The following is a 13,518-nucleotide window of genomic DNA, read 5'->3' as shown; positions in this document are numbered from 1 at the left end:
CACAGTCTTGTTCTCATCCTGAAAGGGGCAGCAACAAGAATCATGCTCATCGAGAACCGCAGCAGATTTCTGCCGCCTTCCCTTCTTTCGCTTTGCACTGGATCTCACACTTTGGTCCTTCGATTTCTCATCGACCACATCTTCCTCTGCCTCCGTATCTTCGGCTTCCACAGTAACCTTCTCAGTTTCAGCTAAAGCGCCGCCTCCGGAGTCCGTCCCGTCATCGTGTTTGCCAATCGCCGCCTCAGCTTGTTCAGCTTCCTCCGCTCTGGTTAGGGTTTCCGGCTGTTCTCCAGCAGCGAAGTTGAGGTCGAGGAAGCCATCTCCGGGCTTATTCTCATAATCCATGTGGACTAGACAGGTAAAATCATCAGAAAGTCTGAATTTTTTTATGGAATCGCAAACCCTAGAAATCTTACAAAGCCATTCTTGGAGATCGAAAGACACGATCAAACACCATGAATTCAAGAAAAAAAAACAGAATAATTGAAGAGAAATTGGACAGAAAGTCAACTTATTGCAGCTTACCTCGATCGTAATTTCTTGCTGTTTCCAGATCGAGAAAAAAATGGGGAATGGAACTGGACAAGAATAAAGGGGACGAATGAGTTTGGATTTGGAGGAAGAGGTCAGCTCACGCCAGTAGAGAAGAGAAGATTTACGAAGATCACGGATTTTTTTGACATAAATGGAAACAAAAACGATTTATGAGGGATATAAATAGGAACGAAAACATTTTAGAGATATAAGTGGGAAAATTCAAAAATAATAGGGACATGATAATGTATTTCCCCCATATAGAATACTTTAGGCAAATACATATTATATAAAATTTAACAAATTTTATGCAATAATCTTGAAAATAGTGTAAGAGCTTCTATTTGGAATGCATAGTGGCTAGGGGTGGGATAGGGTCGGGACCCGTCCCGTAACCCCCTTACCCAATACCCATCCCGATAAGAATTGGGAATTTTTTTTTCTCCCGATCCCGTACCCGAAAAGTGTCGGGACCCGAATGTTCGGGATCCCGAATATTCGGGATCGGGTAGGGACCCGTAAAAATATCCCGAAAAATATTTTTTTTTTAAAAAAAAATCTATAGAGACTCAAACAATTTTTTAGTACAATACAAATAAATTAAAACGATTTCATGGTACTTAACCATTAAAAGCTAAAATATCTTCCTAGGACATCATAAATATACTAATAAAAAAAAACTAAAACTACTACTTAGTTTATACTTTATACCCAATACAAGAAAATCCAAAAATAAAAATTATCATGTCAACCATTGTATCAATAATGAATTGATGATATGGAGACCTTAGTCCTTAGAAATGCTTGGATTCAACTTACAAAAAAAAGATCATAAAAATTATTCTTTATATCATTTTATTAGTTTTCATATGCTAAAATAAACTAATTGATTATCTTCTTCACACATTGCCAATAAATTATTTAGAAACAAAATTATGATGAAGTATGAGAAAAATGAAGAGAAAAAAAATAAACATAATAGTTAGATGCTTAAAATATTAAAAAAAATAATATAAAAAATAATATTTTTAATATAAAAAATAATATTTTTAATATAAAAAATAATATTATAATATAATCGGGTCGGGACGGGATTTCCGTCGGGAGAAAAAAAATTCCCGATCCCTTTCCCGATAGTGATCGGGACGGGAAAAATCCCGAACCTTCGGGTCGGGAAAATGTCGGGTCGGGATATTTTCGGGTCGGAAATGGGATGGGATTCGGGAAGGGTCGGGATTTTCGGGAATTTTTCCAACCCTAATAGTGGCGATTCATATGCAAGTTGGCTTGGTTAGGGAGGAGTAAATTATATGGTGCTTACAAAATAAAATTATTAAGAAAAAGATAAATTAAATTCATAATTTTTGTATGTAATAAATATTGGAATAGATTTATTTTTGATATTACTTGTTACCTAAATTTCAAATAAATGAAAAGAATAGAGTAATTGTTTTTATTTATAAATGAATTATAGCTTACAATTAGATGGTGATAAAAGGTGAATTCTTTGTCTTAATCATCTTTTGAATACAGCTCACGCAAGGATAAAACATAAGAGCTTATTAATTTTAGCCAAGTGGCCTTCTAACTAGTGCAAGTCTATCCAAATATCAATTCAGTTACACTTGTGAGGATTGAAGGTTTATTATTTGAATAAAAAGTTATATCGCTTGTCCAAATAATTTAGTATTATCAGTTTTATAGTAAAATATAGCAGATAAATTAAAAAAATATTTTATCGGAGTCCAATTATGATATTTTATATTAGAATGTTAACGTCTAACAAAATATTTTATAACATTGGTATCAAAATTTATTAAATAAATACCATTTAAAAAATTAATTAATTAGACTCGAATCTGAAATGACGGACTCTCATTGCCCATCCCAGCCTTCTTTAGTCAAAAAAAAATACTTAGATGTGTAAATGAATCAAACTGCTCGTTAATTATTCAAAATTTGATTCAATAATAATTTGTCCTAGCTCGTTTAATGAGAATCGTTAAGATAAACAAATCAAATTCAAGCTTCACAATCTCCGGCACATTAACTCATGAACATATTCGTTAAGCTCATGATCAATTTTTAAATAAAAAATAATAGTTTTGATATTCTACTTATGAAATATATAGTTAAATATATTAATTTTTTTATTAAATAAAATTATAAAATTTATTTAAAATATTATAATTTTTTTAAATGTATAATTTAATTTTTAATTAATATTTAAATTTATAATTTATATTTATTAAATTCATTTAGGCTCGATAAAATCTTAAATAAATTCATGAGTTATGAATATATTTATTAAATAAATCTCAACTTGATTAAAAACAAATCAAACTCAAATATTCAAAAATTCGAACTCCACTATATTATTTCCCTAAAATACCGTCTGAAGGTTTACCATTACAATTCGAACATACTTAGTGATGAAGATTTCAAAAAAATGATAAATAATATATTTTTTATTTAAAACGTTTACAGATTGATTATGGCCGCGTTATTGACCAATTACAAAGAGGGTATGTTGTGGGTAATTTACGTGCAGTGGGAAACTTATTTTCGAGAAATAACACGACGCGTACGCGTGTCTTCGACGCACCTATCGGTAACATTAAACCCTTTAGGAAGTTCCATCGGCCGCCCCTTCGTCATTTCGAATTCAAATCTCTCTCTCTCTCTCTTTCTCTCCGCCTTCGCTTCGCCATGGGTGGATCTCACAGCCGTGAGGGCTTGGAGCTTTCCGAGTCCGAGGAAGAAGAAGAAGTAGAGGGAGGAGAAGAACGAGAAGTGGATGAAGAAGGTGGAGGAGAACAATTTGATCGAAGCCGCGGCGGGCATCGATCCGGTGAAACCCTAGCCCCCTCCGCCTCCCTTGAGGAGGTAGATCGGAAGCTTCAATCGCTGAAGCTCAAGTACTCGAAGCCTATCTCTTCGTCTCCCTCCTACAACCCTAGCTCTAATAATGGCGTCAAGTTGTACCTCCATATTGGCGGCCACTCCCCGGCCGCCCGTTGGGTCGTCTCTGACAAACTCACTTCCTATGCGTTCTTCCGTCCTTCTAACTCCGACGACTCCGATGGGGACGAGGAGATCCCGTCCTCGTCGCCTTGGTTCTTGCGGATCGGCAGCAAGGTCCGTGCCAGGGTCGCCCCGGAGCTCCAGCTTAAGACTTTTTGTGACCAGCGTCGAGTGGATTTTGTCGCTGATGGGGTGTGGGCCATTAAGTTCTTCACCCCCGAAGCGTACCAGGGGTTCCAGGAACAATACCAAAGTTGCCTCTTTGAGAACACCTATGGCTTCGAGGCGACCGAGCAGAACAAGGTGAAGGTGTTTGGGAAGGATTTCATGGCGTGGGCGCAGCCGGAGGTGGAAGAGGACAGTATTTGGGTGGATGCGGAGGAAAGCTTTAAGAAGAGTCCAGGATTGGCCACCCCGAGCAGGGTAAACGAGGACCTGATGAACGAGTTTGAGGAGGAGGCAGATGAAGGTGGCATACAGAGCCTTGCGCTGGGAGCGCTGGACAATAGTTTCTTGGTGGGTAATTCTGGAATACAGGTTCTAAGGAACTTTAGCCATGGGGTTCATGGGAAGGGGGTTTCAGTGAAGATTTCTGGGAATGGAAACCAAAGGGACAGGTATTCGACTCCAAAGAAGGCACTTTTGATGAGGGCAGAAACCAATATGTTGTTGATGAGCCCAGCACAAGCTGGGAAACCCCATGCGTCCGGGGTTCATCAACTGGACATTGAGACTGGAAAGATTGTTTCTGAGTGGAAGTTTGAGAAGGATGGAACTGATATTACCATGCGAGATATCACAAATGACTCCAAGGGTGCTCAATTGGACCCATCAGAGTCAACCTTCTTGGGCCTAGATGACAATCGTCTTTGCCGTTGGGATATGAGAGACCGCAGAGGGATAGTTCAGAACCTTGCAAATGCAATGGAAACCCCAGTGTTGGATTGGACACAAGGTCACCAGTTCTCTAGGGGTACAAATTTCCAATGTTTTGCTTCCACAGGTGATGGTTCAATTGTTGTTGGGTCTCTGGATGGGAAGATACGTCTCTATTCAAAAAGTTCTATGCGGATGGCAAAGACGGCATTCCCTGGACTTGGATCACCAGTTACTCATGTTGATGTCACTTTTGATGGAAAGTGGATTTTGGGGACGACAGACACATATTTAATCCTCATAAGCACAGTTTTCAAGGACAAAGATGGAAAGGAGAAGACTGGTTTTAGTGGGAGAATGGGGCAACGAATTGCTGCTCCAAGGTTACTGAAGCTTACTCCATTGGACTCACATCTTGCAGGCTCGAACAATAAGCTCCACAAGGGTCAATTTTCATGGGTATGTCACAAATCCTCATACTTTACTCTGATGTTATAATTTATCACCCACTTTTTCATTCCCTTCTAAATTTTAATTGACTTTAAATATATTTCATGTCTATTGGATCTGTGCTTCTTCTTTTTTTTTTTTTTCTGTTTTTTCTGCTAATTGAAATCATTCATGCTTGCTCGAGTTTTTCTTTTCGTTTTCCTTTTTTTTTTTTTTTGTTGATTAGAGCTTCTGCAGTATTTCACCTTCCGAAAGCCTTCCCAATAAAGTTAATTTTGTTATGTTTCTAAATCTCAGATGTATATGTAGAAAGTGAAATTAGTTGAACCTGCTCTTCGGATTGCCTGTTATATTCAAATTGTGCTTTGTTCCTCCTTCAATTAAACAAATTTCAGTTGTTTTAACTGAACTAAGAGGCTTCATTTGTGCACCTGTATGTGATGTCGGGCCACAATTTTAAGTTTGATGATACGGAAGCCCTTAATGTAGTGCTAAATTGGTCATTCTATTGCATAAATTTAGCTATTTGTCTCTGCTCTGGTGATTTTCAATAGCTAATTAGTTAAGTTTGGCAACAAAAGACCTTTGTTCTGCAATGGTGATCAACTATTTTGTCAGATTTTTTTTTTTTTGTCGATCAGACAATTAATTATTCCTTTTCTTTGTGTCTTTGTCATCGAAGCCCAAATCCTTCTATTCTCGATAACTTTTGCTGGACTTTCAATCTCGGCCATTTTTCAAAATTTTGATACGCTAATGTTTTTAAAATCAAGAATTAAAATTGAGATTCTTGTGGCAATATCTTGAGTTTATGAGGTTGATCAATATTTGCATTCTAACTGAAGCATTCGTTGAACTAAATCATCAATGGGACACTTATCATTACTTGATCACATCCTGTCATCTGCAAAAACTACTGGAAAATTTTATTGCAAATGTGTTTGTTAACATGGATTATGTAAATTAACTTGTCTGATATGTATATATATATATCCCCCTCAATGTGTAAAAGAAACTGGCAAGCATGAAGAAATGTGCCTACTGTTAATCAGCATATCTGTTTCCATACTTTTGTAAATTTAGACCTTTTGTTTGAGATTCTTGATTGTTTTCAATAGCTGGAGACGTAAAAACCTCTGATGATTAATTGGCCACGATTTTATTTGCCAGGTGAACAGAGTTTGCTTGGTTGAAAATAAAAAAGAGCCGATATTAGTTGTAGTTTAAGTTTCATTATAATTACCAAACAGTAGGCTGTATTAGATTGTTCGCCTTGCTAATTACACACTCTGGTTTTTTTTTCCTTGTTCATTGCTCTTCCATTTCTAGTTCCAAAATGTCAATCTCGTCTCAATTTCAGGTGACTGAGCACGGTAAACAGGAGAGGCATCTAGTTGCAACCGTGGGCAAATTTGGCGTTGTCTGGAATTTTCAGCAAGTCAAGGATAGCAACCACGAATGCTACAAGAACCAGCAAGGATTGAAGACCTGTTATTGCTACAAGATCGTACCTAAAGAGGAATCCATTGTCGACAGCCGCTTCATGCACGAGAAATTCGCCATCAGCGACTCCCCAGAAGCTCCTCTAGTTGTTGCTACCCCAATGAAAGTAAGCTCGTTCAGTATCTCGGCTAGAAGTAGGCGCTGATTGCTTGCCACGGTTGGAAATGAACTAGTTTGGATTTTTTTTTTCCCCCACTGTTTTGGATATTTCATTTCATGTTGATTTTCCACTGTATTTCTGATTTGGCTCTGACCTTCAGCTATGTAGACTTGATCACCTTCTACTGTGTTGATTACATATGATCTCGTGAATTCTGGATGTTTCTTCGATAATAATAATTAAAACGATTGTGGTTTTCACTTAATAGTTTCAATTATTTCGCCAGTAAGCCATTACTTGATTTAGACGGCCATCCAGAATGAGTCTTATCATAGTGAAGTTTCTCACTTTGATAAGTTGGTCGGACACCTTTTACTGGTGAAAATTGACAACCATAATCTACCTACAGTTGAATAAATCTGTAACTGAAATGCTAATTGTACATGAAGTCGTCAACATTGTTCATGATTCACAGACAACCAAGAAAGCTTTAACAACCAGACTCTCTGCCCGAAGTAGACAAAATACAGAAACTGAAACGCTCATTGTACATGAATAATAGTCATACACTGTTCATAATTTGTAGACAACATGTATTTTAAATATCAAAAACTGATAATTTTAGAATCTAAATTATGCATCAAGGAGCAGCTCAGAAGGGATAGCAACAGATGGAGAAGAGAGGCAGGGTAATAGAAGAGAAAAATTAAAAGCACAAAGATAAAATTAATTTTTTGATTAAAAAGTCTTGCAAGGTCAAGAAAAAAAGTTAAAATAAAATCAAGATAAAAAATTAAAAAAAGAAAGAAAGATAGCTCAGCAAAGATAGCACCAAAATCAAAAATCAATTCTATCAACTCCATCCATTTTTCTTTTCTTATAAGAACAGAAACAAGAAGCCACCACCTCCAATGAAACTCTCCCTAAGCATATCGTCTTTCTTTCCCTGTAACACCAGCGACAAGGAACCCCCTCCAATGAGAAGTCCATTGCCAAGGTCGAAGAGAAGCTGCAAGGGAAAGGGAAAGCAAAGACAACTGAGCAATAGTAGTGTAGCAAACAGAGGAATCAGGGGATCCTTATATAGGAAACCACCAAGGTGTGCCCACGAGGATTAAATGTGATGAGCTACGAGAATTATATCCTAAGATTTCCATTTTTGTGAAAAAAAAAATATACGATTAAAAACCCTATTCCTATCATAAATAAAAAATGAAGTCAAACATGGTACAAACGAGCAACCAAAAGTTAAAACTTCCTTGTGTGTGGAGGAAGTAGTAGTACCAGGCAACTGTGTGGAGCCTGCCTCTGTTTTACTTCCGCCTCACTCACAGAACAGTGATATCACATCGATCTCTTGGCAGCTGCCTCACGCAACATCGTGACGCTGAGGCGGGGCGAGGCCAGGCCAGGCCAGGGGAGAGAGCTGCCATTTCTTTTGGATGGACTGAGTTTTACTGGAAACTTACAGGGCAGTAGTTCATAAATGGGTCAAGGTGAAGGGTAAAATATGTGCATGGCCCATGGCCGATGGCCCCATGCATGCACAACAGGTCAGACACGTAACATGAAAACTTAGCCTCAGTAAATTGCTGCCAAGTCGCACCAGTAGTGGCACAGTGGAACATATATTTCCATCGCAGTGGTTACACTACATGCATCATGGGCTTTTAGGGTTACTGTCCTATAGTTGCCTAGATGTAATGATTCAAGCGGACAGAGAATCCCTGCACTGCATCATCATATCTTCTTCATGCTACCACGTTAATGATAATAATGTTTTCATGTTTCTGACAAGTGACCACACGAGATAAAGTTATTTAAGGTGATGGATACTGGAGCTGGAGATCCTCACTGTACGAGTTCTGCTGGGGAGCTGCACTCAATGTGTTCATCGCTTTTTCTTCAGATGAACTTAATTAGGTTGTGCTTATTTAGTGGATGGAACGTGTCATTATTGAAGTAGAAATAGTTGTTAGCTCCACTACAAACAAATTGCTTTAGGTTTTATTTTTTTCTTAAATTTTTTTGATGAGAGACAGCACTGCATTCCACCACTTTCTGCTCTATCATTCTTCTTTTTGGGGATATAAATAGAGTATCGCGGTGTTTGTTGAATTGCAAAAGAAGTGAGCAAGTAAGGTAATCGGTGATCGGTGATCGATCCATGGCTCGTTTGGAGCTTCAATTCTGGGCTACTCTTTTCCTTGCTCTCTTTGTGACCTCGGTGGTCGAGAGCCGGGTTACAAGGATGGACCTTGGAGTCGGCACAGGACTCGGGTTGGGAGCCGGCACGGGGATCGGACTCGGGTCGGATGGTAGCGCCGGTGTGTCCGTCTCTGGTTCAGGGTCGGAGTCAGGATCTGAGTCTGGCTTCGGGCAGTCGAGATCGGAATCTCGGTCGGAGTCACGTTCAGTTTCAGTCATCTTGCCCGGTCTGTTAGGCTCCGGGCCAAGCGCATCAGGATCCGGCGCAGGCTCAGGCTCAGGCTCAGGCGCTGGTTCGAGCTCTGATTCGAAGCTTGCCCGTGGATCCGCAAAAGAAGGGGGGCAGTGAATTGTCATCACTATTAGTATGAATAATTGGATGTATAAATAAATAAATAAATGATTAAAGGATGCGATGGCAATCCTTATTTCATAAAAGTTCTTTAAAATTCCTTTGTTAACTAACAAGGTTTATCGAAAGAAAACATAAACAGTAAGTATAAAGTATTCCAAAGTAGAAGTTAGATTCTCCTCGTGAAGAATAGCATCTACTAGTGCAAATACATGAAGATGGATTCCTTGTAGTGATGATTTTCCTATAAAGGATCCTCTTACAGTTTATCTAATTTTGCACAAATTAAATCTTAGTTGTTAAAAAACAGGCGAGATCATCGACGATCAAGATATGATCCTAAATGTAAGATTCACTTTCTTTGAAATGCAGAGAATAAGCTTCTATTAGCTGGGCAAGTGAGATCCTTTAAGAATAAGAATCTCATAGTGATATTCGATATTTGCCTCTCTAAATGGATAGGGATTCTCATTTAAACAATTTTCATATGATGAGAATTATTAAACAAATAATGTAATGTCAAATCTAATGGCTAATTTTATTGCCCATTTGCTTTTATAAAAGGAGCACATCACGCAAGATGTGGTACCAAACTAAGATTTGAAATATCTTATTGACATGAACTATAAAGATAAATTCACATGTCTATTGTTTTATTTTATTCAAGTGGGCATAAAATATAATTTAATATTATTTTAATATTTTTTTATTGCCAAGTTGTGAGATATGTACAAGGAAAGTCATTCCACATAAAAGTTTGCAATCATGATGATTCTATTTTTTTTTTTTCTGGATGAATCGTGCGAATGAATTCTAAGTGGTGAGCAATAGTCCTTATGCCACCGACTTGTGAATGGACCATTAATTTAAAGTGAAACAATTAATTAATTATTGCCAAGAACCGTGCAAGTGGTAAGAGAGTTGTGACATCAGTAAGAACATTCAATAAGAGCAATTGCCCAATGTGAATAATTCTAAAATGTTCATCTAGCATTGTCAAATCACTCAGCGCTTCCCAAATTTGTCGATAAAATTTTTTTTATAAGATTGAATTGGTCATCTTTATAATTAATCAATTGAATTAGATATTTGAATTATTAAAAAACAAATAGGTAACTAATTAGTTATAACAATTATAAATTTAATAATATGGATTCTTTAAAATTAAATTATATTAATATTTTCTTTCTTTTACACTGAAAATAAATTTAAAATTTTTTCTTTGCTTATTTTTTTTATATAAAAGTATGTACTACCATTGTTCCTTTTAGTTTCATATTTTAAGATTGAACATACTGTGAGTAAAAAAAATTTCATAAATATTTTGGGTCGGTGATATTAGAAAGTATATTTTTTTGATCTTTTAGCTAAGATCAAGTATAGTATATATTCTTATCGGTTTAATATATTTTACAAGGAAGAGTTTGTTATAGTAACTTACTATTGAGATTCTCAAGCGTTGTCCTTGTATTGTATTACTATATCAACCTGACACATCTTTACCAAATGTAAATTATGATTCTGGGGTACTTTTATGTATATTTATGTATAATATTATACATGTAATACGTATGCGAAATAACTAGTATATAAAGAGTTTTGATATATATATATATATATATATATATATATATATATATATATATATATATATATATATATATATAGTATTAAGTAAAAAAAAAAATTAGGTGTGCAGCTGTGTAGGGTAAAGTGCGCGGACTGTGAACTTAGAAGGGATGAATTTTAGTGGCCAATTAAAAGTTTTGTATAGGTTATTTGATATATAAAGTGGAAGTATGAATCATTTATCAATAATTAAATGGTTATTCAACAAGTTTAATACTTAATAAGAGAGTGCAAAAAATTTATTTGGCCACCTCTAAGAATTTTTTTAAATATTATCTCAAGTAATACTTTTGCAAAATAGTAGTGGGCCAAATTGAATTGTTTGCGTCGAATTCCATAAATAGTTGTATGCATAAATTCTCTAATGGTAGATGAGTGGGTTTGGTCAAGTGAAATGAGACTTTTTCAAATTAATTTATCATTTTTTTCTTTAACTTTGTTCCGTGGATATTAGATAATTCTATTTATTTTTAATTATATTAAGTTGATCACTTTTTTACTTTTGGAAATTATAATAAATTAGAATTTTCTCTGAATTTTATATTAAAAATAATTTAAGATCCATTTTAAGCAAAATTAATGATGCAATAATAAGGAGGGGCATATTCAGTAGGGGTCAATTGTCACGATAGAGATCCAAGTCAAGACGATCAATGTTCGGGTATCATATGGTTAATTGGGAGATCAGGTGGCCGATCGGGAGGAGAGGGTTTCGATCTGACTCCACCTTTGATCAGAGAGGTATGATAGACAGCTAACACTCGAGTCTGTTGTCGGACGCCGAACGGAGGAGAAGATTATAGGTAGAGTCTTGGCCAAGCAGCTACCTTGCTCGACCTGGATACCAAACTCGATGCTGGCCGCAGGCCAGAAAGCCATTCAGACGGAGATCGTTGCTTACCAAACTTGACTGGCACAGGGAGGGCCATCTAAGGCCGATCGGTCGAAGAAGCTCCGACCGAGCGGGCTAGCCGGTTGGCCAGACAGCCATTGAAGACCCACTGTTATTATCTCTCGACAACATTTTGGGAGTTAGTGCCGCTGACATCGGGCATGGTCGACAAGAAGATCATACAACGGAAGCTTCCACTGTCACATCAGAGATATGCTCGGCTCGTTAAGGTATTGTGTCAGGGGCATTTTACTGACAAGTTCTTTTAAGGAAAACTTCGAGATGGGTGCCCGCTTAGGGAAGCGTGCATGCGCGCTATAGGAACTCTATATAAAGGGGGGGTCCAAGCATCGACAGAGGTACACAAGATACACTATTTGTGCTAAAGTCTTCGTTCTTGTTGCTCCGCTTTCTACTTCATCGCCGGTGACTGACTTAAGCGTCGGAGGACCAACGTCGGGGACCCCTTCCCTGACTCAGCACTGATGTCCATAGGCTGTCAACAGGAGCGCCACATCCCTAGCTTTCCATCTCATTGACTTTCGGACAGAATCATATTGGCGCCGTCTATGGGAACCTAACCTGCATCTGAATCGAGAAGATGGAGGACGCTAAACAATTCATTACCGTGACACTTACCCAAGTAAGCCCGAGCGATGAAGGTTGTCGAGCAACAGCAACAACAGGCATTAGCCGATCGACAAGCACCGCAGCCTGCGACGTCGGCAGCCAGGAGACGAGCAGGGCATGAAGACCGAGCGGAGCAAGTCTCCGTATGGGGGCAGAATAGGAGGTCGACCGGCATATAGGGGAAGCGTCGCCCGTGCCGATCCCCTTCCACCGTACCTTGTTCTAAACCCCCTCCGAAATAGCCCAGGCGAACCAAGAACGGGTATCATCTTTGGATGATGCATCCGTTCGGGATGCACGAAAAGGCATGGCGCCTAGAAGCCACGCTTCACCCGAACAGATCAATCGACAGTTCTATGAGGAGATCTTAAAAGACCCTCTGCCCAAACACTATACCCCGCTGGCGATCGGGGAATACAATGGATCGATCGATCCAGATGATCATCTGGATAGGTCCGATAATGAAGCCACGCTGCACCAATATACAGATGGGGTAAAGTGTCGAGTCTTTCTTACTACCTTCTCCGGATTGGCACAACATTGGTTCAGACAATTGTCGTATGGATCCATACGCAGCTTTAAGGACTTCCGAGCTATATTCCTACACCACTTTGCCAGCGGTCGACGCTATCAGAAGACAAGCATCAGCCTCTTCTCCCTGAAGCAAGGATTGAAAGAAGCGCTTCGAGCCTACATCAGGCGTTTCAATCAAGTGGCCATAGATATCACCTCGGTCTCATCTGAGAAGATGATGAACGCCTTCACTCAAGGGTTGGTTGAAGGAGATTTCTTCCGGTTGCTCATTAAGAAGTCGCCTAGGGACTTCAACCACTTGCTCAAGAAGGTTAATGAATACATAAATGTGGAAGAAGCCCAGGTGGTGAGAAGAAAAGAGGTGTCGACCGAACCGTCGAACAGCCACCAATCGTCCAAAGGGCCAACGGCAGAAGGAGCGCGGCCACACCAGGAGGCCAGAACACATGTCGTGCAACATGTAACTGTTGGGATGTATACTATAAGTCTAGCTTTTGTATGAACATCTATTTTGAAATATTTGAAATGAGAATCACTTTGGTCAAATGCCTGCATTTTATATTTATATATATGTCAATGTAGTTGTCCATTTAATTTATATTGTAGATAACATGGTGTGTGGTGCCACACAGAAGATCATGTTATCGGTTCCTTATAAATTATAAATAGTAGCTCACAACCAAGATGGATTGGGATAAACCATTAGAACGATTGTAGTATAATTTGGTATTAGTCAGTCTTGACTATAAAATTACACTAGTACACTATGTGTGTATTGAGTAG

General features: G+C 38.2%; 2 protein-coding genes across 2 annotated transcripts; one reads left to right on the top strand and one right to left on the bottom strand.

Moving 5' to 3' along the window:
* The first annotated feature begins 3,171 nt into the window (after positions 1-3,171).
* Positions 3,172-6,702, top strand: LOC121997579 (protein CYPRO4-like). Its single transcript, XM_042552067.1, has 2 exons — positions 3,172-4,896; positions 6,248-6,702. The coding sequence occupies exons 1-2, from the start codon at positions 3,247-3,249 to the stop codon at positions 6,533-6,535; spliced, it is 1,938 nt and encodes a 645-aa protein (XP_042408001.1). The 5' UTR covers positions 3,172-3,246; the 3' UTR covers positions 6,536-6,702.
* Positions 6,703-8,674: 1,972 nt separating this feature from the next.
* Positions 8,675-9,055, bottom strand: LOC121995190 (protein TsetseEP-like). Its single transcript, XM_042548997.1, has one exon. It carries the CDS (start codon positions 9,053-9,055, stop codon positions 8,675-8,677), a length of 381 nt encoding a protein of 126 aa, XP_042404931.1.
* Between the last annotated feature and the right edge of the window lie 4,463 nt (positions 9,056-13,518).

The sequence above is a fragment of the Zingiber officinale genome, chromosome 6A (genome assembly GCF_018446385.1).
Source record: "Zingiber officinale cultivar Zhangliang chromosome 6A, Zo_v1.1, whole genome shotgun sequence".
NCBI classification, from domain to species: Eukaryota; Viridiplantae; Streptophyta; class Magnoliopsida; order Zingiberales; family Zingiberaceae; genus Zingiber; species Zingiber officinale.
The sequence above is the reverse complement of the archived record's forward strand: the minus strand, read 5'-3'. Positions and strand labels throughout refer to the sequence as shown.